The sequence below is a fragment of the Macaca mulatta genome, chromosome 2, assembly GCF_049350105.2.
Source record: "Macaca mulatta isolate MMU2019108-1 chromosome 2, T2T-MMU8v2.0, whole genome shotgun sequence".
NCBI lineage: Eukaryota > Metazoa > Chordata > Mammalia > Primates > Cercopithecidae > Macaca > Macaca mulatta.
This window is the reverse complement of record NC_133407.1, coordinates 16,084,771-16,108,650: the sequence shown is the minus strand read 5'-3', so window position 1 is coordinate 16,108,650 and position 23,880 is coordinate 16,084,771. Positions and strand designations below refer to the sequence as shown.

The following is a 23,880-nucleotide window of genomic DNA, read 5'->3' as shown; positions in this document are numbered from 1 at the left end:
CTGACACAGCCTCCTACAAACTGACTTCTGTGTCTCTTCTCTCCCATCTCCAGTCCACCTGCTACTAGATTCATTTTCCTCAAGAACAATTCTGCTGTGGCTCTTCTCTGCTCAGTAACCTTCACTGGCTCCCCATTGCCCACCTGGCGTATCTACTTCCTCAGCCTGGAATCTGATCCCCACCCCATCCCGCCAGCTTTGCTTCCCATCACACCTCTTCACACACCTGTGCAGTTTGCCTAATATGGACAACAACCCTCTTGTTCCCAAATATACTCTTGTGCTTTCCCACCCCTATGCCTTCTGTGGCTGTGTTCCCACTGCCAGAAGCCTCTGATTCCCCTTCTCTGTGTGTTGGAATGCTTTTGTGGAGTCCACACCAGGGCCACGTCTGCTCTTCATCGGGGCCATGCCTGACCACCTCCTTCCTCTATTCCTCACAAATTGTAGCTCTCTGGTAGTATTTATCCCCTGGTTTGTTGCCATTACTTGTGTCTGGATCTTAAGCTCCTTACCCTTTAGGACGGGGTCCGTGTCTAAGCTGTCCTCATCTCCTGGTGACAACACACTGCACTCAGAGGAATCATCATTTTTGTGCTACTCTGTGCCAAGACCTCAAACATTATCCCATTTTTTTCCTCCCAACAAACTTCTGAAAGGAGTTTTAATACCTAACATTTGTTGAGCATTTACTGGAGCAGTACCAGGCTGTTCTAAATATTTTGCCTGAATTAGTTCATTTAATCCTTGTATTAACTCATCAACTCTTTGTGGTACGTTTGATTATTGTCCCTCATGCCAAAGATGAGGAAACTCAGGCCCAGCGGGGTTAACTAGCCCCTACTGGCTGTGTTGAATGACTGTCTGACCTGTGGGGGTTGCTAGCCATGCTTTATTGCTCCCGTTTGGCCTTCCTTCCTCTGATGGAAGGCCAGCCTTTGGCTAACACTCAGACTTCCTTCCCCAGGCCCCGCAGGGCACCACGCAATGATCACACGTTCTCAACAATAGTGATTTTTCATCCGTGACACACGCTTACAAATCCCTTAATGGCTTTTGTATTCTTACTTTGTCGTTTTTTATCCCAGACTAATTTCTTCTTCCCCAGGCTGGCACTTATTTGGCATTGTGCTGCCTGGGGTTTTAATCAAGGCGGCCTACACCCACATTGTGAAACTCAACAGGCACTCACTTGTGGCACGGGCCCAGGGCTGGGTGCCAGGCCTCCTGCTGGGACTGGCCCCACAGCTTCTCCAAATATTTATTTCCCCAGGGTAGTGGCCAAAGTACTCAGCAGCAGAACTATTTCTTCTGTGTCAAGGTTCCTTAGGATTCTCTTTGGCAAAATGGCAACCAGTGTCGTCTCGTATCCCTAATGCCAAGCACAGAGCTGGACATGTGTTTGGCCGTCAATAAATAATCCTTGAATGAATAACTTCATTCTCTTTTCCTTTTTAAAAGCTAGGGTTGCCTGACTGGGAAACCAGGAAAATTCTGAAAACAGATGTATCAGTTAGCTTTTGCTGGATAACAAATATAGACACTCCTCAACTTATGGTGGGTTACTCTCGAGAAATCCATTGTAAGTTAAAAGTACTGTTAAGTCAAAAATGCATTTAATACCCTCAACCTACCAAACATTATAGCTTAGCCTGGCCCACCTGAAACATGCCCAGAACACTTACATTAGCCTACAGTTAGGCAAAATCATTTAATACAAAGCCTATTTGGTAATAAAGTGTTGAATAACCCAAGTAATTTATTGATGTTTTACTGAATGTGTATCACTTCCATACCATTGTAAAGTTGAAAAATCATAAGTTGAACTATCATAAGTCCAGCCATCATAACTGGGCACAAAACCTCAGTGGCATACAACAATAAGAGTTCATTGCTCACATGACTGAGGTCAGCTGGGGATTGACTGTGCTCATTATAAATTAGGCTTGCTTCTGTGGCTGGGGGTTGGCTGCTGTCATCCGATCTGGGCTGGTTTCAGCTGGGGTAACTGCAGTGACAGCACTGTACATGTGCCTCTTATCCTTCTGAGGCCAGCTGAGTAGGGAAAAGTGGTCAGATAATTGCATTGTCACAAAGCACACGTTGGTGGTATGAGCACACCAAACTCAAAAGGACCTTCCTCTGCTGTGGCACTGAAGAGTGGCCACATTTCATTTTAAGAAAAATCAATATGTAGATATATTTGCTGATAGGACTCTCTTTTCAGATGGAATCTTACAGAGAACATGAGTAAATGATTCTTATAAGCTGCTCAGGGGTAGGGGCCGAGAGGAGGGTGGAGGCAAAAGTTCTGTGTCTTCCTACTGCTCCTTCTCAGTTTCTGTGGCTACTGGGAAGCCAAAACCAGGAGCTCTCGAAAGTGCCTCTGTCGCTGACATTCTTCATTGACCTGAAGCAGAGCGTGGATGCCCCAGGCCCAGCAGTTAGCCCTGTCAGAGTCTCTAGCCTGCAGAGATTTCAGAACGAGCAGAACTGCAGTGATGTAGTATGGAGGTGTGGGTTTCTCACACTTTTCTCAAGGTTTGGCCACCAGGGTGGTTTCATTCTATAATATTCAGTAACAAGCTTCTCAGAGGTGACAGCTGCCTTTTAGCTGAGCCATCCTGAGAGTATCTGCTGAGGATGCATTTTTAAGCCAGACCCCCAGGTGCAGGTCACAGATGGTGTCTCTCTCACCTGTGCCCGTGACTGTCCTCTGGATAGATTTCAACTTCCCTGTGCAAAGAATCAAAACATGAAACCCAGAACGGTGCATATGTTACTTTCAATAGAGGCCAGATAGGGCCTTTTTCTCTTTAAGTGCTTTTTCTGTAACGGATTACTCAAAAATTTAATGGTGTAAACCAATCACTTACTCTCACAAATTCTGCAGGTCAGGAATCCAGGCAGGGCACAGTGGAGAAGGCTTATCTCTACTCCACAATGCCCGAGGCCTGGGCTGGGAAGACTTGAAAGTTGGGGCCAGAGTCATCTGAAGGCTTACTGTCTCACATCGCAGTTGATGCTGGCTGGGGGCCTTACCGGCCATAACACCTACACATGGCCGCTCCAGTGCTCTAAGCCTCTCGTCAAATGGTGCCAGGGTTCCTAGGGCGAGCAGCCTGAGAGTGCGGACCAGAAAGAACTGGTATGGTAGACTGCGACCTCGCCTTACAGATCATGTCCTGTCACTTCCATCACATTACAGGCGGCCACCAAGCCCTACCCAGCTTTAAGGGGAGAGGAAACAGATTCTACTTCTTGATGGGGAGTGGCAAGGTTCTGCAAGAGCATATGAGACTAAAAGTATCGCTGTGGCCGTTTTTGGAAAACACAGTCACGCTACATGAACGCAGTGTTGGGTGTTCTTTTATATCCCATTACCAAGGCCAAAGGATTCAGAATATCTGCTTACAGGGAGCTTGTTTAAGCCTCTTGCCCCCTCTCCCAGACCACTGAGGCCTTGGGGAAAGGTGGTTTGTTTTTTGTTTTTTTTTTGCAATGGGGGGGATACAGGGTCTCACTCTGTCACCCAGGCTGGAGTGCAGTGGCATGATCATGGCTCACTGCAGTCTCAACCTCCCAGGCCTCCAGCAGTCCTCCCAGCCTCAGCCTTCCGAGCAGCTAGACCACAGGTGTGCACCACTGCACCCAGCTAACTTTTCAATTTTTTGTAGAGACGGGTTTTGCCGCGTTGCCCAGGCTGGTCTCGAACTCCTGAGCTCAAAAGATCTGCCCACCTCGGCCTCCCAAAGTGCAGGGATTATAGGCATGAGTCACTGTCCTGGGAAACCTTTACAGTTAGAGCTTTGCTGAAAACAGAGCCAGAGGCCCAAAACGTAGAAAAAACATAGAAGAGGCAGGAAGCAGTGTCAGTGGTTAAGAAGCAGACCTTGGAGCCAGATGGAAAGGACTGAAGCCCAACTCTGTGCAGACCGCTCTGTGGCCTAGAGCAAGAGCCTCTCTGTGCCTCAGTTTCCTCATCTGTAGAATGAGGGGAATAATAGGGTTGTCATCATAATTTGACAGCCCTATGCCTGGCACATAAGTGCCTAATGAGTATTAGCCATTTATGAAACTAATTATCATTATTGGTATTATTTCAGCTCCTTGTAAACAAAAAAGCTTATGTCTCAGCAAGGGCTATAGATCCTGCCCCACTCCTGCCAGTCCTGGAGAAGATTTCTTGGCAGTCACTCCCTTTTATTTTGTTATTGACCTCATCAGGGAACCTGCGGGAAACATGAGCTCCTAATCCCAGTAAGATCCTAGCCGTATATAGGGATTTCATCTGTCTGATTTTATCTGGTTACCCAGGTCTTAGAATCTTGACTTTCCAGGAAAAAAATTTTTTAAAAAGAGCATTTACTGTATTTTCTAAATTTTTCTCATTTGTAAATTAACATGCTCTGTTTCCTCAATTCTAAGCTCCCCCCAAACATAAGACCATTGATTTTTATAACTTGTTAGGTTGGTGGGGGAAGAGTGCCAATCTGTTGTATAGTACATTCCAATCTCAACAACACTAAAATATAGAAAGGTACAAATTGGAATTAAGGAAACACATTGAGTTCACTAGAATTTAGAAGTCTAGAAAAACACCTTAGAACTCCTTATAATTAGGTTGGGTGTGTAGTTTTAGCAGGAAACTTTTGAGCAGGAGAGGACCCCGGTCTGCACCTGGTCACAAGCATAAAACCTGGGGTTTGGCTGGGTGCGGTGGCTCATGCCTGTAATCCCAGCAGTTTGGGAGGCTGAGGTGGGCGGATCACCTGAAGTTGGGAGTTTGAGACCAGCCTGACCATCATGGAGAAACCCCGTCTCTACTAAAAGTATGAAATTAGCCAGGCATGGTGGTGCATGCCTATAATCCCAGCTACTCAGGAGGCTGAGGCAGGAGAATCGCTTGAACCTGGGAGGCAGAGTTTGCGGTGAGCCAAGATTGCACCATGGCACTCCAGCCTCAGCAACAAGAGTGAAACTCCGTCTCAAAGAAAAACAAAAAACAAAGTAAAAACTGGGATTTGCCTGAGCAGACTAGAATATCTGCTCCCCTAACCCAAAACCCTGAGTTAAAACTAGAGCTAACCATAGTTAACACACCAGGCCCTTGGCTTCCATTTCTTCTCTCAGTGGTTGTATTTTCGCACCATGAGTCTTTCTTAACCTTTTTAATGTGTATGTCATGAATATTTTCCCATGTTATGAAAGCAAGATTATTTAAAGCTACATTTTTCACAATTACAAAAGTAGTAATATTTTTAATACAAACGTTTAGAAAACACAGGAAAAGCATGAAGGGGAAATAATCACCCATAATACCGTGACCCCCAAAGAGTCCCAGTTAGCATTTTGTCCGCAGTACTTTTCTTTAAATATATTGTCTGTGGTTTTATTAGGGTGGTGGAAAGGGTGGAGTTACAACTTCTATGCCTGATTTTTTTTTTCTTTGCTAGGTGAATGTTTTTGTTAATGGCTACATAGTATTTTGTCATAAGGCTAAACTATAATTTCTCTAATTAACAAGTACTATTTCATATCTACAGGTTTTGTAATTTTTCCACTTTTATAACACTGTCATGACTGTTCTTGTAAATAAATCTTGGCCTATATGCATGAGTGTTTTAAAATTATTAGAGGTGAAGTTATTGGGTCACAGAATATGCACTTTTTTTTAGATATTCGATACTTTAATGCTAAGTCCAGAGGTGCCTTTTAGACCCAAGCTCAACCATCAACCCTTAAATGTTAGTAGTTATTTCACTACTTATTATGTACTTTATAATGTGCTATATTATATACTTACTTTGTGTCAAGCACAGTGCTTTATATGTATTAGCTGATTTTACCCTCATAACTTCCTTGTAGAGTATATGATCACTTCCATTATATAGGTGAAGAAATTGAGACATGATAAAGTTAAGGCCACACCACTTGAAAATGGCACCAGCCATTGAACTGAGTGGAAATACAACTGGGTTTACATAGAAATGAACTCAGGGCATGGCTGGAGGGACCTCTCCCTGGCTAATATCTATGAAAGGTTACTGACTTCTCCAGACTAGCTGAGTAGCCATTCCTAGAAGCCCAATACTTAATCTAAGGAGGGACAAAGGTCTGGTCCAACTGAGTAGGACAAACACATAGTGAGTTCTTTTATTGAGTGGCCGCCTTGTGAGATCCAAAGTAACCCAAACCCTGCCTGGATCTGAAGGAAGTTTCTTCTCATGAAGGGCGTGAGAATGAGACTGGAAGGAGCTGTGGCACATGCTAGAGAAAGCGTGGGCAGGAGAGATGCCCTCAGTATGGGGACCAGGAGGGCACAGAGTGCTTCTTAGACGGTCTAGAAGTGTATCATACCATAGCCACTAGCCACATGAGGCTATTTAAATTTAGATTAATGAAAATCAAACCAAGAATTCGGTTCTTTGGTCACACTAGCCCATCATAAAGGCTCAGTCGTCACAGGAGGCCATGGGCTGTCGTATTGGACAGCACAGGTAGAGAACATTTCCATCATCACAGAAAGTTCTATTGGAAATCTGATCAAGAAGCAGGAGTTTGGCAGGCACGGATTAAGGGATGGAGAATGACCTGTAGTCTACTTCAATTTGGACATGGGTCACGCATGGGAAAGTAGAAGCAGACGTTGGAAAGGGAGTTTGGGGCTATTCCTTGGCATGTTCAGTGAGCCTCATTTTGTGTGGAGTTTGTATTAGACCTCTGTAGTATTTAGAATAGATCGTTAGATCAAACTCTCACGTGTCTATCATGCCCATAGCCTCTTGTGAGGAAGCTATGCCAGTGTGTGGTATCACCTAACCTTGGGCCAAACTGGCTAGAGCAGGGACTGCATTAGCCATAGTCTGGACACAAGGAAGGTCGGAGGCCCATGAAGTGACTGGTAAATACGGTCTTCCCTGTGAAGAGTGTGCTGTGAGAGAGGCTGGGTCCCAGAATACATGGCAGGGACACACCGGAGCAGGAGAGAAGGATGGCCACTTGTGGCTGTACCCTGAGTGGTGAGGAAGGCCCGCCAGCTCTCTCCAAAGCCTGCCTGAGAGGTGCTGAGAGGGCTCCCCAGGCCCTTTGCAACAAACCCCATTGCCTGAGGTGGCCAGAGTGCAGCCTCAGTCCTCCCTGCAGCCTCAGAGTCCGTCTCCTGGAGCCACCTGCCTGACAGTGAATTTTCCCTTCATTTCCTCCTCTCAGTACCAACCGGATCCGGGTACTTCATGGAGGAGAAATGTAAAATAAACAGGAGTTTCAGTGAGCTTTCAGGAAGGGGTTTAAGCATCTGCTGAGCCTCTAGAGAGTAGGAGGTCAAGGGTGTCTGTGAGATTCAGGCAGGTGAGAGGTTTAGAAAGGAGCGAAGCTGAGGTGTTGTGGGGTGACTTCCCTGCTGGGGGCTAAGCCAGCCTGGACTTTGGCTGTAAGGAGTCAGTCTCATCTTAGTGTGAGCCCTTTTGCTCCTTTTTCTGCTTATATAACATCTTTGTTTGGCTTGGAAAATTGTACCATGCCAGACGTATTTCCAGACACCTCAGGCTCTCGTCGCTGCCAAGTTGATCCAAGCAGCTGGGTGGTTTTTCCAGCCAGTCCTGATCGTCGTTGCTCCAGAAGGTTTCTTCCGCTCTTCACGGAGACTTAGATGAGCTGTGTTCAGCCCACCTTGCACCTGAGAGTCATGGAAAGCCGCAGACAACAGCTGTCCACCTGCGGCCCACCTGGCCCCACTCTCAGACACCAGCCAAGGTTTGCTTGACTGCATCAGACCTGCTCCCACCTAGGCTCTGCGCTGGTATTTGCACTGGTGACTTGTGACCAGAGAGCCTCATTGTTTGGTCTGGCTGTGGTCAGAATGTGAACTATTGCACTTTCATTCAGTTTATGGAAAGGAACCAAAAATCGTTGTCTACTCTTGGGTGAAGCCCTATTGTGTATCACACTGCTCAAATTGCTTATTAAACAGAATTATTATTTTATAGTTTTAAAAATGAAAAGAATAAATTCACAACTTCCTCTCACGCCTTTAGGGGAAGAGTGATGACTGCAAATCTGAATCCTTTTTTCCCCCTCCCCTCTTTTGTCTTAATGACTGTTAATTCTTTCTCTAAGCTTATTGAGCAGTGTATTTTTTTTTAATTTATTTTTTGAGACAGGGTTTCACTCTGTCACCCAAGTTGGAGTGCAGTGGCATGATCTCGGCTCACTGTAGCCTCCACCTCCCAGGTGCAAGTGATCCTCCCACCTCAGCCTCCCGAGTAGCTGGGACTACAGGCGTGTGTCACCATACCTAGCTAATTTTTATGTTTTGGTAGAGACAGGGTTTCACCATGTCAACTAGGCTGGTCTCAAACTCCTGACCTCAAGTGATCCACCTGCCTTGGCCTCCCAAAGTGCTGGCATTACAGGCATGAGCCACCACGGCTGGCTGGAGCAGTGTATTTTTAAAACATTTTTTATGGAAAATTTCAGCCATGCACAAAAGTAGAGAGAATAGCACAGTGAACACTTGTGTACCTGTCACCCGACTGCAACAGTCACCAACTCATGGTCAGTCCTTGTGGAGCTGTGGTTTCACTGCCATATTATTGTTTAACAGCTTTATTGAGATACAAATTAATATCAAAAGAGTCATTCTTTTTAAGTGTGTGCAATTCAGTGATTTTTAGTAAACTGACAGAGCTGTGCAGCCATCACCACAATCCAATTTTTGACATTTCTGTCACCCCCCCACCCAAAGATCCATCGTACTCGTTTGCTCCCATATTGTTGTGAAGCAGATCCTGCGTTGTTTCATCTCATCTGCAATCATTACAGTATGTGTCTAAACTGCTGGCCAGCATGCCTGCTTGTCATGGCGGTGCCTTTTCAGGCAGTCCCCATTCTGCTGATGCCTTTATAAAAGCACATGTGAGCAGCCAGGCGCGGTGGCTCACGCCTGTAATCCCAGCACTTTGGGAGGCCGAGGCAGGCGGATCATGAGGTCAGAAGATCGAGACCATCCTGGCTAACACGGTGAAACCCCATCTCTACTAAAAATACAAAAAATTAGCCGGGCATGGTGGGGGGCGCCTGTAGTCCCAGCTTCTCGGGAGGCTGAGGCAGGAGAATGGTGTGAACATGGGAGGCGGAACTTGCAGTGAGCCGAGATTGTGCCACTACACTCCAGCCTGGGTGACAGAGCAAGACTCCATCTCAAAAAAAATAAAATAAAATAAATAAAAGCACATGTGTTCAGGGCTACTCCCTATTACAAACCCCAAAGAGCCCGCGCTCAGCCTGCTGGCCATTTTTACTGTTGAGAATTCGATTCAACCCCAGATTCAGTTCTACATGACTTATTGACAGCCTACTATGTGCTGGGCACTAGGGACAAAACAGGGAATCCATGTAGTCCCTGCTGTGTGCACACAAGGTCAGACTGTGCACATAGTTGATGATGCAGTCATCAGAGGCAGCCTCGATGGGATGTGCGTTTAGTAGGCTGCTTGTCTCCAACTGAAGCATCATTCTGCCCTGATCTGAGTGTGTGTGTGTGTGTGTGTGTGTGTGTGTGTGTGTGACACAGCGCTCCTGATGACCCTTTGCTTCTGAGTGTAAAGCCCCTACTTGTTTCAGGATGGACAGGAGAGAGTGACCGTGCTGCTCTCATCCCACATGTTAGAGAGAAGACTTCGCACCAGGGTGATGGTTTTGTGTTTCTTTACTCACCTCTCCTCTAGACAGTACGTGGAGATGGAGTAAGAACGTGGCCCAGCACAATGCCTGGGCTACAGAAGGCCCTCAGAAAAAGGATATAAAATTGCATTTGTTCATTCAATCACTTATTCAGCAGATATCTATGGAGAACCAATATACCATTCAAGGTTTCTGGCACTGGTAAAACAACAGTGAACACAACAGATCATCACAGGACTCACATTCTGGGGTGACAGACAGTAAGCAGACAGGTAAAATATACAACTTCCTGGGCAGTGATAAGGGGATTGAATTGAATGAGTGGCGTCTGCAAATGAGAAAATATCTTTTTAAGAGGCAGAGGATAAAACTATGTGTACAGTATGATCCGTTTTTGAAAAGAGGAAATAGCACATATGTGCTTGAAACATACATACATGGAAAGAAATACCTCGCAATGCCAGAGGAGGTGGTTATCTCTGAGGGGTAGCATTATGGGTAATTTTTGTTTTCTTTTTTTTTTTTTTTTTTTTTTGAGGCGGAGTCTCGCTCTGTCGCCCAGACTGGAGTGCAGTGGCGCGATCTCGGCTCACTGCAAGCTCCGCCTCCCGGGTTCCCGCCATTCTCCTGCCTCAGCCTCCCGAGTAGCTGGGACTACAGGCGCCGCCACCACGCCCGGCTAATTTTTTTGTATTTTTAGTGGAGACGGGGTTTCACTGTGTTAGCCAGGATGGTCTCGATCTCCTGACCTCGTGATCCGCCCGTCTCGGCCTCCCAAAGTGCTGGGATTACAGGCTTGAGCCACCGCGCCCGGCCAGTTTTTGTTTTCTTAAATAGACACCTGCCTGAATTAATTTCTACAGTGAGCAAGTATTGATCCTATAACTAGAGTAACACTTTTATTAAAGCAAGAGACTTGACATGAGCAACCTATCTAATGGGCTGAGCCTTGTGAGTTGGAGTCCCAGAGCCCTGCTGGCCAGTGTGAGGGAATCTGAGGCAGTGTTAAACTACGGACTTTCCTTCTGTCACCTAGCTCTCAGTGCTCACTCCCAGGTGGGACAGGACTTAGGCCCTTGACTGAAAACAGAGGCCAGAAGCTGGGACAGGGGGCTCTGTATACAAGCAAGTGCAGCCTGTAATGGAGCAGCGTAGTGGTTAGGAATAGGGACTCTGCAGCTGCAGGCCGTGGTCCCAGGCCTGGCTCCTTAACCTGGCTGTGTGACTTTGAGCAAGTTACTTGACCTTCTGTGCCTCAGTTTCTACATGAAAAGATGATAGTAGTACTTACCCCCTAGGACTGTTGTGATGAACTTAGTTAAAAATTTTAGGGGCCGGGTGCGGTGGCTCATGCCTGTAATCCCAGCACTTTGGGAGTCCGAGGCAGGTGAATCATGAGGTCAGGAGATCGAGACCATCCTGGCCAACATGGTGAAACCTCGTCTCTATTAAAAATACAAAAAATTAGCCAGGCGTGGTGGTGGGCCCCTATAGTCCTAGCTACATGAGGCTGAGGCAGGAGAATGGCGTGAACCCGGGAGGCGGAGCTTGCAGTGAGCCAAGATTGCGCCACTGCATTCCAGCCTGGGCGACAGAGCAAGACTTTGTCTGGAAAAAAAAAAAAATTTTAGTCCGGGCACGGTGACTCACGCCTATAATCCCAGCACTTTGGGAGGCTGAGGTGGGCAGATAACTTGAAGCCAGGAGTTCGAGACCAGCCCAGTCAACATTGCTGACTTCAGAGGAGACACCCCCTACCCTGGGCGTGGGTACAAGCTCAAACCACTGAGTTGTTTCAGCCCAAGTTCACTTCTTGAGGCCTCCCTCTGGGATGTGCTCCCTCTTATGAGCCTTGGATTCAGATTGACCTGGATTTGCTTCTTGGTTCCACCACTTGCCATCTAGGTGATCTTCCTTGGGCAAGTGACCTGCCCTTGGTCCTCACTTTCTTTAGATCTGGGAATTGGGCAGAGTGCCACCTGGCCACAGTTGTGAGGATTAAATGTACCAGCATTGCGCTGCCTGGTATCTAGCAGGTATTCCGTAGATGATTGCCGCTCCACTTGCCTCCTCCCACCATGGGCTTCCCAAATCACTCCCTGGCCTTCCATACCTTCCGCCCTGCCTCAGCTAGTGCTTCCTTTGCCCCTGGGGATTCCCATGGCCCTGACCCCCAGACATTTTCCCTGCCCATTCCTCGCTATGCTGTTCACTTTTGGTGACCACATGTCAATAACCAGTGGTGAGGCCGGGGTACCCTTTGGAGCCACAGCCTCTATGGCGAGGGACATCATTGCTATGGCAACAAGAGGCAGCAGCCCTGAAGAGGGTGCCTGCTGAGCTGGGCTGCCTGGGTCCCAGCTCTGGCTCTGGATGCACTAGTTGTATGATCACCTCAAATAACTCAATGTCTCTGTGTCTCACCTTCCGTTTGATACAGTGAGGACAGTAATAGTGCCTACCTTGTAAGCTTGTGAGGATATGATGGCACACAGATGTAAGGCACATAGAGCTTGGTGCACGGTGAGCGTACAATCAGGGTTAGTGATTACTTTTGCTCTTCTTGTCATCCTAGGATTCATGCTGATAGCCATAGCAGATACCCTTCTCTTTGGGGTTCAATCCTCAATGCCCTGTGGCATCCCCACATTGTGTCTGCTGCCCTTGGTTCCCTTTGATGACCTACCCCTCCAGGGATTTTCTTGTGGAGATGGCCGTCCACAGCCCCGTCCTTTCGCTCTCATGCCCGTCTAAAGAAGCATGTCCTCCTGCAGTGATGACAAGAGTGAGCGGCAGAAAATGCTCTTATTGCTGTCTTGAAATTTAGTCAGCCCCAAAAGAAACCAGGAAATTGTGTCAGACACCGAAAGAGAAACAAGCTAGAGAAAAACCATTGCTTGTTGCAAACCAAAATTTGTGATTTCAGTTCAGTTCAACACAAGCACCAAACCACCAGGTTTGCTACACAATAAGTGTCAATGGTGCTTCTTGCCCTTTTGGACACAGTGACATTTTTGACAAGTTGAGCTTTCCAGCCCGATCTTTTTTTTTTTTTTTTTTTTCGCTCTGTCACCCAGGCTGGAGTGCAGTGGCACAATCTCGGCTCACTGCAAGATCCGCCTCCTGGGTTCACGCCATTCTCCTGCCTCAGCCTCCCGAGTAGCTGGGACTACAGGCGCTCACCACTATGCCCGGCTAATTTTTTGTATTCTTTAGTAGAGACGGGGTTTCACCGTGTTAGCCAGGATGGTCTCGATCTCCTGACCTCATGATTCACCTGCCTCGGCCTCCCAAAGTGCTGGGATTACAGGTGTGAGCCACTGCGCCTGGCCCCAGCCCGATCTTTCTAAATGTGATCCTGAAGACCTTTTGCCAGTGAAGTACAGTGGTGACTCAGTGATGTGATTGGGGTACAGGCCATCTGTCTGGGCTGCACCTGTTGTGAGAAATCGGTTAGGGATGAAGAGAACATGGCCTGGCTTGAATAACAAGCAGAGAATGTTCTGGCCCCATCACTAGCCAAGAATCTGGAACCTGAATCCCTACATCATACCCACACCCTGGGTAGTCTGCCTGGAGAGCCTGAATGGCACCCTCTGGGGGCATTTGATGAGTACATTCTACCAAGTGGAAAGAGGCTCTGAGGGCAGCCTCCAAAATCACCTCCTCTCCTAGTCACAAGGGACCTTGTGCTGGGTCCATAATTGATGTTTGGCAAAAACACAGCACAGTTCTCTCCTAAAGTCCTACAGACCAGTGAAGGAGGGAGGTAGGCTTTTTAAATGCAACAGAGTGTCATGGAGCTGTCATAGAGGATGGCGGGATGAGCCCAGGAACCATTCATTCACCCAGTGTTGAACTGAGCACCTACTATGTGCAGGACACATAAAGGATACAAGTGAAACCAACAGGGTCCCTGTACTCGTGGAGCTTGCATCCTAGGTGGCGAGGTTAGCAGTAAACAAGTTAACCAACAAACACAGATATAGTACAGGTTGCAAAGGTACCCTAAGAGAATATTCGAGACCTTCCTGAGGGGCAGGGTGTGAGGAACTCTAGGAACCCAATGTGTTTAGAGAAGCAGAGGTAGCTGGGATCCGAACCTGCAGCTCCACTGGGCCTCATTAGAGGATGCTGAAACTGACTCAAGAGCACGGGACTATCGAAGGGTTTTACATTAAGACTTTAAGGTGTTCTAAAGTTGATGATGATTGCTGTGTGGACAGTGGATTGGACAGTGGATAGAAGTTTTTATTAATGGTGGCATTTCAACCAATGGGGAAAGAATGAGCTGTCCAGTAGATAGGTTAATACAGTCGACTGACTGACTGGATACAGTCAGAACCCTACTATATGCTCTAGTTCATGCCATCTACAAAAATAGATCCCAGGCGGGGCACAGTGGCTCACACCTGTAATTCTAGCACTTTGGGAGGCCGAGGTGGGTGGATCACCTGAGGTCAGGAGTTTGAGACCAGCCTGGTCAACATGGTGAAACCCTGTCTCTACTAAAATACAAAAAAAATATCTGGACATGGTGGTGGGCACCTGTAATCCCAGCTACTTGGGAGGCTGAAGTGGGAGAATTGCTTGAACCTGGGAGGCAGAGGTTGCAGTGAGCCGAGATCACGCCATTGAACTCCAGCCTGGGCAACAAGAGTGAAGCTCCATCTCAAAAAATAATAATAATAATAGTAATAATAATAATAAAATAAATCCCAGATGATTAAAGAGCTAAAAATTGTATGTATATTTTTAAAGGCAGCAAATATTTATTTTTAATGTAGGAGACTATTTTATTTATTTATGAGTTAGGTTCTCACTTTGTCACCCAGGCTGGAGTGCAGTGGCCCAACCACAGCTTACTGCAGCCTCTAACTCCTAGGCTCAAGTGATCCTCCTGCCTTGGCCTCCTGAGTAGCTGGGACTACAGGTGCATACCACCAGGTCTGGCCAATTAAAAAATTTTTTTTGTAGAGATGTGGGTCTCACTATGTTGCCAAGGCTGGTCTCGAACTCCTGGCTTCAAGTTATCCTCCTGCCTGTCTTGGCCTCCCAAAACACTGAGATTACACCTACTGCACCCAGCCTTTTTTTTTTTTTTTTTAATAATTTTGAGATAGAGAACAAGACACAAAACCCAGAAACTATAAAAACTGATGCATAGATTTGACTGTATAAAAACTTTTAACTTTAGTCAAACAAAAGACTAAAAATAAAGGCAAATGAGAAATGGAGAGAATATATTTGCAGTATCTATAAGAGACTAAGTAAGTTAGTATTTAGAATATAAAGAGTTCTTTGAATTCATAATAAAAATAGAAGCAATAGAAAATTAAGCCAAGAACATGAAAAGGCAGTAGCCAATAAACATATGAAACGATATCTAATCCACTAGTAATTAAGGAAATGAAAATTCAAATAAGGTATTATTTCCATTCTTTTTAAATACTATTCATCTGTGTTGGCAAGATTCCCTGTGGAGGGAGACAGGTATCTCTTTTGGATAACATTTTGGTAACAAACAACAAAATTTTAAATGTGCATATGCTTTCACTCAGTAATTTCACTTCTAGGAATCTATCAGAAATATTCATACAGAGACCGGGCGCCATGGCTCATACCTGTAATCCCAGCACTTTTGGGAGGCGGAGGCAGGCAGATCATGAGGTCAGGAGATTGAGACATCCTGGCCAACACGGTGAAACCCCATTTCTACTAAAAATACAAAAAAGTAGCCAGGCGTGGTGGCGGGCGCCTGCAGTCCCAGCTACTCGGGAGGCTGAGGCAGGAGAATGGCGTGAACCTGGGAGGCGGAGCTTGCAGTGAGCGGAGCTTGCACCACTGCACTCCAGCCTGGGTGACTGAGAGAGACTCCATCTCAAAAAAAAAAAAGAGAAAAAAAAAGAAATATTCATACAGTTACCAAGAAGTACGTCTAATGCTTTGCCAGGTTGTTTGTATTAATGAAAAACTGGAGATGTGCTAAATGCCCACCAATAAAAGATTAAGTCGGTCTCCTCAACCAGAGGCAATTTTGCCCCCCAGGGGACCTATGGCAATGTCTGGAGACATTGTTGATTGTTGCAAGTGGTGAGTGGGTAAAGGCTGGTATCTCGTAGGTAAAGGCCAGGATGCTGTGATAAGACAACCTATAGGACAGCCACCTACAACAAAGAATTACCCAGCCCCCAATGTCAGTAATGCCAAGGTTGAGAAACCCTGGGTTAAATAAAGCCACTGCCGTACTGGGGAATAGTATATAGCCAATGAAAAGAAAAAGGTAAAATTATATTTGCATGACATTAAAGATCTCTAAGATGTGTTATTTTAAAACTGCTTTTTTGAAACTTAATATGTGATTCTTACAATGTAAGAAAACAAAATAAGTGGATTTTTAAAACTACTACATATCACTTCCCCTCCCCAGAGGCAAGTGCTGTTACCAGATTCTTATGTCCTTCCAGAATTAACGCCAGCGTGGACCAACATAGAATCTGGTTTTCGGTATGCTGTAAACAGGTGACTCTGCTGTGCAGTTACATTCAGAAACCAGTGGTGCATCACTGACCTGCCCAAGTCCTAGAGCTCAGGACCCCTGACATGTTTCCTAGATTATTCTCCCTCCCTCGGGTTTCTATGGCATTTTCATTTGTAGATACAAAACAGAACTATGTTTTGTTTTGGGGGAGGATAGGGCCATGGGCAGACCCTGGGGCAAGATTCTGATGTTGGTGAGTGAGACAGGACCTAGAGGAAGCCACGGGGCAGGTTTCTCAGCCAGTGGGTGTTAATGAGATTGCACAAAGGCTATTAGATGATGATGACTTTAACAGGGAGGCACGGGTAAATCTCCTTACACTCAGTGCAAAATTCAGCCAAAGTTGGGAGCATACCACATTCCTCTTCCTGTGTGCCACTGCCAAGCAGTCATTTATGGGCCCACTTGCATTTACAAATGCAGGTTCCAGGCACTGCATCCTCATCCGCATCTCTGACTTTCTGAACAAGCCTGGCTTTCATATCCTGGGGATTTCCTGGAAAGCCTCTTAGAGTTGGGTCTGAGACTTTTGATGTTGGCTTTCATCAGTTACTTCTCCGCCTCCTGCCTTCTCTCACTGAAGTTTCATTCCAAGGTCAGATGCAGGGAGAGTGGGGTTGGATGACCTACCAGCATGCAGCCCAGGGCTTCCAAAACAAAAGGTGTCTGGGTGGCATCGTTAGCCAGACACAGGCACACTCAGTGGACCAGAGTTGGCAGAGGCACGAGGGCTCAGGTCTGCTGAGGAAATGTTCCCCAGCATGGGTGGCAGGAGACAGGGTCCTGAGACCACCAGACACCTCCCCAGCCCAGCTCAGAAGCAGGCATCTCTTGAAAACTGCCTCTTGAGTTTTCTCTAGAGTTTTTCATCTTAGACATCAAAATCTCGTTTCTTTCTGGGAGGATACTCAGCCAGGCTGAGAACCTGGGCAAACTTTCTGGCACCTGGCTGGCTGCGGGTGTACACTCAAGCTGCAACCAGACTAGTTTGGTTCCAGAGTCCTCAGGGGACCGTCACTTTCTCAGATCATGTCAGCTTGCTTCATCTCTTGTGAAATTTAAACCCTCTGCTCCTTCAAAAAAATAATCTCTTCTTTCTAGTAAGAATTCTGACAGAATGGAGTCAGAAAGGACACGGGTTTCGGGGAGTGATGTTTTTAATCTGGAATTCTAATTCCAGTGACTCTGTGGTGTCATGGCTGGTCTGTGGGACCCTTGCTTTGAGTTGAGGGCTCTTGCAGTGTTACTTTTAAACCCCTGGACATGGCTGGGCACCGTGGCTCACACCTGTAATCCTAGCACTTTGGGAGGCTGAGGTGTGTGGATCACTTGAGGTCAGGAGTTTAAGACCAGCCTGACAAATATGGTGAAACCCTGTCTCTACTGAAAATACAAAAATTAGCTGGCCGTGGTGGTACAAACCTGTAGTCCCAGCTACTCGAGAAGCTGAGGCAGGAGAATCACTTGAACCCAGGAGGCAGAGGTTGCAGTGAGTGGAGATTGCGCCACTGCACTTCAGCCTGGAGCAAGACTCTGTCTCAAAAGAAAAAAACAGGCCGGGCTCGGTGACTCACACCTGTAATCCCAACACTTTGGGAGGCCAAGGCATGCAGATCACGAGGTCAGGAGATCGAGACCCTCCTGGCCAACATGGTGAAACTCTGTCTCTACTAAAAATACAAAAATTAGCCGGGCGTGGTGGCACATGCCTGTAATCCCAGCTACTCGTGAAGCTGAGGCAGGAGAATCCCTTGAATCAGGGAGTTGGAGATTGCAGTGAGCCAAGATGTTGCCACTGCACTCCTGCCTAGCGACAGAGTGAGACACCATCTCAAAAAAATAAAATAAATGAAATAAACTCCTGGACATTTATGTTAGATATTTTATTTTTATGACAGTTCAATATAAAATAAGAAACCATTATGAGAGGAGCTAGAAGGCACCTTAAGAGACAAGTGAACCCTTTGGACAGCATCACTTTGAAGTCACTCTACACAGAAACATCGTCTTCCGGGAGCCTCCCAGCTGCTTCACTCGGTCCTCAAGTCGGAACCCCGACCTCCAGTCGTCTCTCAATTCAGGCATGTCTGTTCATGTGCCTTTTTTTTCCCCCCCACCCCCCCCCGAGACGGAAACCTTGCTCTTTCGCCCAGGCCGGGGTTCACGCCATTCTCCTGCCTCAGCCTCCTGAGTAGCTGGGACTACAGGCGCCCGCCACTACGCCCGGCTAATTTTTTATGTTTTTAGTAGAGACGGGATTTCGCCGTATTAGCCAGGATGGTCTCGATCTCCTGACCTCGTGATCCACCCACCTCGGCCTCCCAAAGTGCTGGGATTACAGGCGTGAACCGCCGCGCCCGGCCGTTCATTTGCTTTTCTAACTGGGAACATGAAGACACCTGAGAGGGGTAGAGCTGGCGGGAGGAGGGCAGGGATAAACACCCCAGCGCCTTTTCCCCACTGTTGTCTTGTTCTTTTTTTTTTTTTTTTTTTTTTTTTTGAGCCGGAGTCTCTCTTTGTCGCCCAGGCTGGAGTGCAGTGGCCGGATCTCAGCTCACTGCAAGCTCCACCTCCCGGGTTTACGCCATTCTCCTGCCTCAGCCTCCCGAGTAGCTGGGACTACAGGCGCCCGACACCTCGCCCGGCTAGTTTTTTGTATTTTTTAGTAGAGAGGGGGTTTCACCGTGTTAGCCAGGATGGTCTCGATCTCCTGACCTCGTGATCCGCCCGTCTCGGCCTCCCAAAGTGCTGGGATTACAGGCTTGAGCCAATGCGCCCGGCCGTCTTGTTCTTTCTTCTACTTCACCTTTCCTTTTTTTTCAACTTGTATATTAAGTTCAGGGGTACACATGTAGGTTTGTTATATGGTAAACTCATGTCATGGGAGGGGGTTGTTGTACAGATTATTTTGACACCCAGGAATTAAGCCTCTAAATAATTCAGGGGGCCCCAGCATTTGCAGAAGTTACCTACTGGCTTTAGAAGGATTTCTGAAAAGTTTGATGTCAGTGAATTTTTTTTTTTTTTAAATTTAATGTGCTGGCTAAGATGCTCGCTATTTAAACTTGGAATGAATGAATCCCTGGGCAAAAAGGAAGCTTTTAGGAGCATGCATAAGCACACACCATACTCTGGCTAAATTAGATTTTCTAAAATTGGGCTTTCCTAAAGAAAGGCATATGGTAGACGGCCATAGGCCAAGTGAACCGAATTCAGGAAGTGTTATTTCATGAGCACGTTTCCCACGGAGGTTTGAGATGTTTCTAACAGAGCAGGAATGCACTTCCTGTCACACAGTACTCAGCCCTGGAAGCTCGGAGCGGGGAGACCTGCACAGGCCCCTTTTGTGCTCTGGGAAACTTCCACATCCCTGTGTCACCATGATAAAGAGCTAACTTTGTCTTCAACGAAGAGTTGGAAAATTATTTTAATCTCTGCATTAAACTAGATGCAAAATTGCCTCTTTACCTAGGAATCACACTGCATAATTGCACATTATCTACATTTTCAGTCATGCCTTGAATAATACTTCTTGAGTTCATGAGGAGGTCAGTGTGGGGCTGGGAAGACCCCTAGACTTCCCCGTGTAGGTGTGGCCTGGAAGTAAGACTGATGTAGCAGCAAAGCCCTGGCGATCATGCACACTTCTGAGTAAGGCAGAGGTGTGAATCATTATATCACCATGGCTGGCTACCTTCAGAGGAACCGAAAAAATGAAAACCCTTGGCGTTGCTCATTAGCAAAGGGAAATACACAAATGTTGAGGGACTCTTCGTGTCAGAGCCACACTCTTCTGTTTTGATCTGGTAAGCAGAGCACTCTCCATGCCCACTTCAGGCTTCTGGCTGAGAGTCCTCTTTTAGCTGTTGTACCTGTTGCTGAGGATCTTGGTAGCGGGCTAGCCACAAGGGGCTTTAGAAACTAGGAGCATTTCAGCATCAACTGTTTTAACTGGAGTTAGATCCATTTTGTGATTTGATTTGATTTTGATTTTTTAGAGACGCACTCTCACTCTGTCTTGCAGGCTGGACTGCAGTGACATAATAATAGCTCACTGCAACCTCGACCTCCTAGGCTCAATTCATCCTCCCACCTCAGCCTCCCAAGTCGCTGAGACCACAGGTACACGCCACCACGCCCAGCTAATTTTTGTATTTTTTGTAGAGACAGGGTCTTGCTTGTTGCCCAGGCTTCTCAAATTCCTGGCTTCAGGTGATCCACCCGCCTCGGCCTCCCAAAGTGCTGGGATTGCAGGCGTGAGCTACTGCACCAGGCCCCATTTTGTGATTTAATTCTCATTGTAGACTGACATTTTCTACAGCAGTTTTTCAACAATAGTATTGTAGTTGAGGGGCCACATTTGGGGCTGGAGCTGGGTAATTCTTTACTATGGGAGCTCTCCTATTTATTGCAGGGTGTTTAGCAGCACCCTGGGCCTCTACCTACTAAATGCCAGTAGCAACCCCCATCCCCGCAAATTGTGTAAACCAAAAATATATCCACACATTGCCAAATGTCTCACAGGACACAAAATCGCACACCCATTCACATACCCCTTCACACACACACACACGCACACACACACTTTAAGAATCACTGCTCTGGCCAGGCGTGGTGGCTCACGCCTGTAATCACAGCGACTTTGGGGAGCTGGGGCAGGCGGATCACTTGAGTTCAGGAGTTTAAGACCATTCTGGCCAACATGGTGAAACCCCGTCTCTACTAAAAATGCAAAAATTAGCTGGGCATGGTGTTGCATGCCTGTAGTCCCAGCTACTCGGGAGGCTGAGGCAAGAATCACTTGTACCTTGTAGGCAGAGGTTGCAGTGAGCCAAGATCATGCTACTGCACTCCAGCCTGGGCGACACAGCGAGACTCCATGTCAAAGGAAAAAAAAAAACAAAAAAAAACACTCCTCTATAGGAAAGAGGCAGTATAAAATAATCGTTTTCCTAAGTTGGTTGTGCATTTTAAATAGATTCCTGGCTGGAAACAATGGCTTACGTCCATAATCCCAGCACTTTGGGAGGCCAAGGCGGGCGGACTGCTTGAGCTCAGGAGTTTGAGACCAGCCTGGGCCACATGGCAAAACCCCGTCTCTACTAAAAATACAAAAATCAGCTAGGCATGATGGCACACGCCTATAATCCTAGCTACTTGAGAAGCTAGGGTGGAAGGATGGCTTGAGCCCAGGAGGCAGAGGTCTCAGTGAGCTGAGATTGGTTCACTGCACTCCAGTCTGAGAGACAGAGCCAGACCCTATCTCAAAAAAACAAACAAACAAAAAAATAAACAAATAAATAAATAAAATAGATTCTAAGATTTTACACACATTGAACCCTGTGTGTTACTGGTTTGTCCTGTACATGGAGTAGACAGGTTTTCTCTTTGAGTGGCCTTCACAGAAGCTCTGACTCTTACTCATTCTACTCTCTTGTACTCATGCATTGCTAATAATATTTCATCTGATTATTAATCCAGTAGTGGGCTGTTAAGCATGTTCACTCGTGCTGCGATATTTCTTAGTGAGCTCTCACCACATGCCATGATGGCGAGCAGCCTTATCTCTTAAACAGGATTCCCGCAGGGTTGAGAACCCGTCCACCTTTCTCGGCTTGTTATGATGAGAGCTTACACTTTTGGGAGGTAGAACTCCATCTGACGTGGAGGAACATGGTCCTTAGAGTCAGACAGATCTGGATTCAAATCCCACTTCTCCTGCTTACAAGCCAGATAGCCTTGGACTGAGATTGAACCTGCATGCCTCAGTCTACCCTTATGAACACGGGGATGATTTTGTCTACCTGGCAGGGTTCTGCATGGCCTTAGTGAGATCATGTACGTCAGATTTCAGTAAATGGTAACTTGTTATCTGTCAGTTGATAGCTGTAAGGTATGAATTGCCATCTTTGTAGGTCGAAAACCATCAAATATTGGCAACTTCATACAATTGGACCTAATGTGTAAACCCCAGGTCACCATCACGCTGTCTTCTTTGCTCTGTGGATATCCAGCGGATGAAAGGGATGGTTCTGCTTTTATATTTTACTGTTTTCCTGCTGCTTCTGAGGGGGCTTCCTGCCAGCACAATCTAACAAACTTCAGAGAGGACAAAGTCAGTCTCTGCCGTCATCAGTGTTCACAGCCAGTGTGTAGTTTTCAAAGTGTGTACCACATGAAGTTGCACCTTCCAACCTTCCAGCCAGTTTGTGTGGAAATAACCTGAGTTGTATTAATAGCAGTTCTTCAATTTGGGACTGCTGGGGGATGCTTGGTTTGTTTTCCATTGTTTATTCCCTGGGTGCCCGTCTTGGGCAAGCATTTCTCTGATGTCTCTATTTATGTGGCAGGTCACCCTGCTGATTGCCTTCATCTGCGTGCGGAGCTCCCCGTGGACCAACTACAGTGCCTACAGCTACTTTGAAGTGGTCACCATTTGCGACTTGATAATGATCCTCGCCTTTTACCTGGTCCACCTGTTCCGCTTCTACCGCGTGCTCACCTGTATCAGCTGGCCCTTGTCGGTAAGAGAGTGGCCTGGCCCTGTCCTCCTCATGCACAAGTCAGGATGTTAGCTGGCGTACTGAGACCTGACGGAGTTTTTCCCGTCTGCCCATCTCACCTCTTTAACCATTCTTTGCTGCCTCTGCCCTGAATTTCCTATTGTTTGGTGAACATCTCTGCCTGATGTCCTGCTGGTTTTTAAAACTCACTTTCCAGCTACAAGAAGGCTGTGACTATTGCCTCGTGCTTATTTTCTCAAGCAACAGAGAATGGCTGTGGGTGTATGAGTTGAGAAAAGGAACATGGAAGGAAGGGTATTGATGCTGTTGTGAGGATCGAATGATAAGATTTTCTGGCTAAAAGGGACTAGTAGGGGCTGAAGAGACAGTCAGAAATTGCCAGACTTTTTCTTCCCACTGTATTATTTTTTTAAGTTTCATTGAGATGCAGTTCACATGCTGTGTTGTTCACCCATTTCAAGGGTACAATTCAATGGAGTTTAGTATATTTCCAGAGTTGTACGACCATTACTACAGTCATCTTTAGAACATTTTCATCATTTCAGAAAGAAATTCCATATGTTTTAGCTGTCACCACCCTAACACTCATCCCTCCGGTCCTAAGCAATCACTAATCTTCTGTCTCTAAAATTTTTCTGCTCTGGACATTTCATGTAAATGGAATTGTATTTGTGGTCTTTTGTAACTGGCATCTTCCACTTAGCAGAATGTTTTCATGGTTCATCCATGTTGTAGCATGTATCACTATTTCATTCCTTTTTTTCTTTTTAGAGACAGGGTCTCACTCTGTCACCAGGCTAGAGTGCAGTGACGTGACCACGACTCACTGTGGCCTCAACCTCCCAGGCTCAAGTGATCTTCCCACCTCAGCCTCCCAAGTAGCTGGGACTACAGGTGCATGCCACCACACCTGGCTAGTTTTCGCATTTTTTACAGAGATGAGGTTTCACTGTGTTGCCCAGGCCAATCTCAAACTCCTGGCCTTAAACAATCCTCCCACCTTGGCCTCCCAAAGTGCTAGGATTACAGGCATGAGCCACCATGCCAGCCCTTTTTATAACCAAATATTATTCCATTGTGTGGATAGATCAGACTGCATTTTGTTTTTCATTCATCATCAGTGGACCTTTA

At 46.5% G+C, this 23,880-nt stretch overlaps 1 protein-coding gene across 6 annotated transcripts in view; it reads left to right on the top strand.

Annotated features, from left to right (window-relative positions):
* CMTM7 (CKLF like MARVEL transmembrane domain containing 7) overlaps positions 1-23,880 on the top strand; it is a 64,362-nt gene that overhangs the window by 29,154 nt on the left and 11,328 nt on the right. For 4 of the 6 annotated variants that reach the window (XM_015132326.3, XM_077990593.1, XM_077990591.1 and 1 more), the window contains 1 exon segment: positions 22,576-22,749. In XM_015132326.3, coding sequence (XP_014987812.1) covers positions 22,576-22,749 — 174 coding nt within the window. 6 annotated transcript variants of the gene reach the window in all.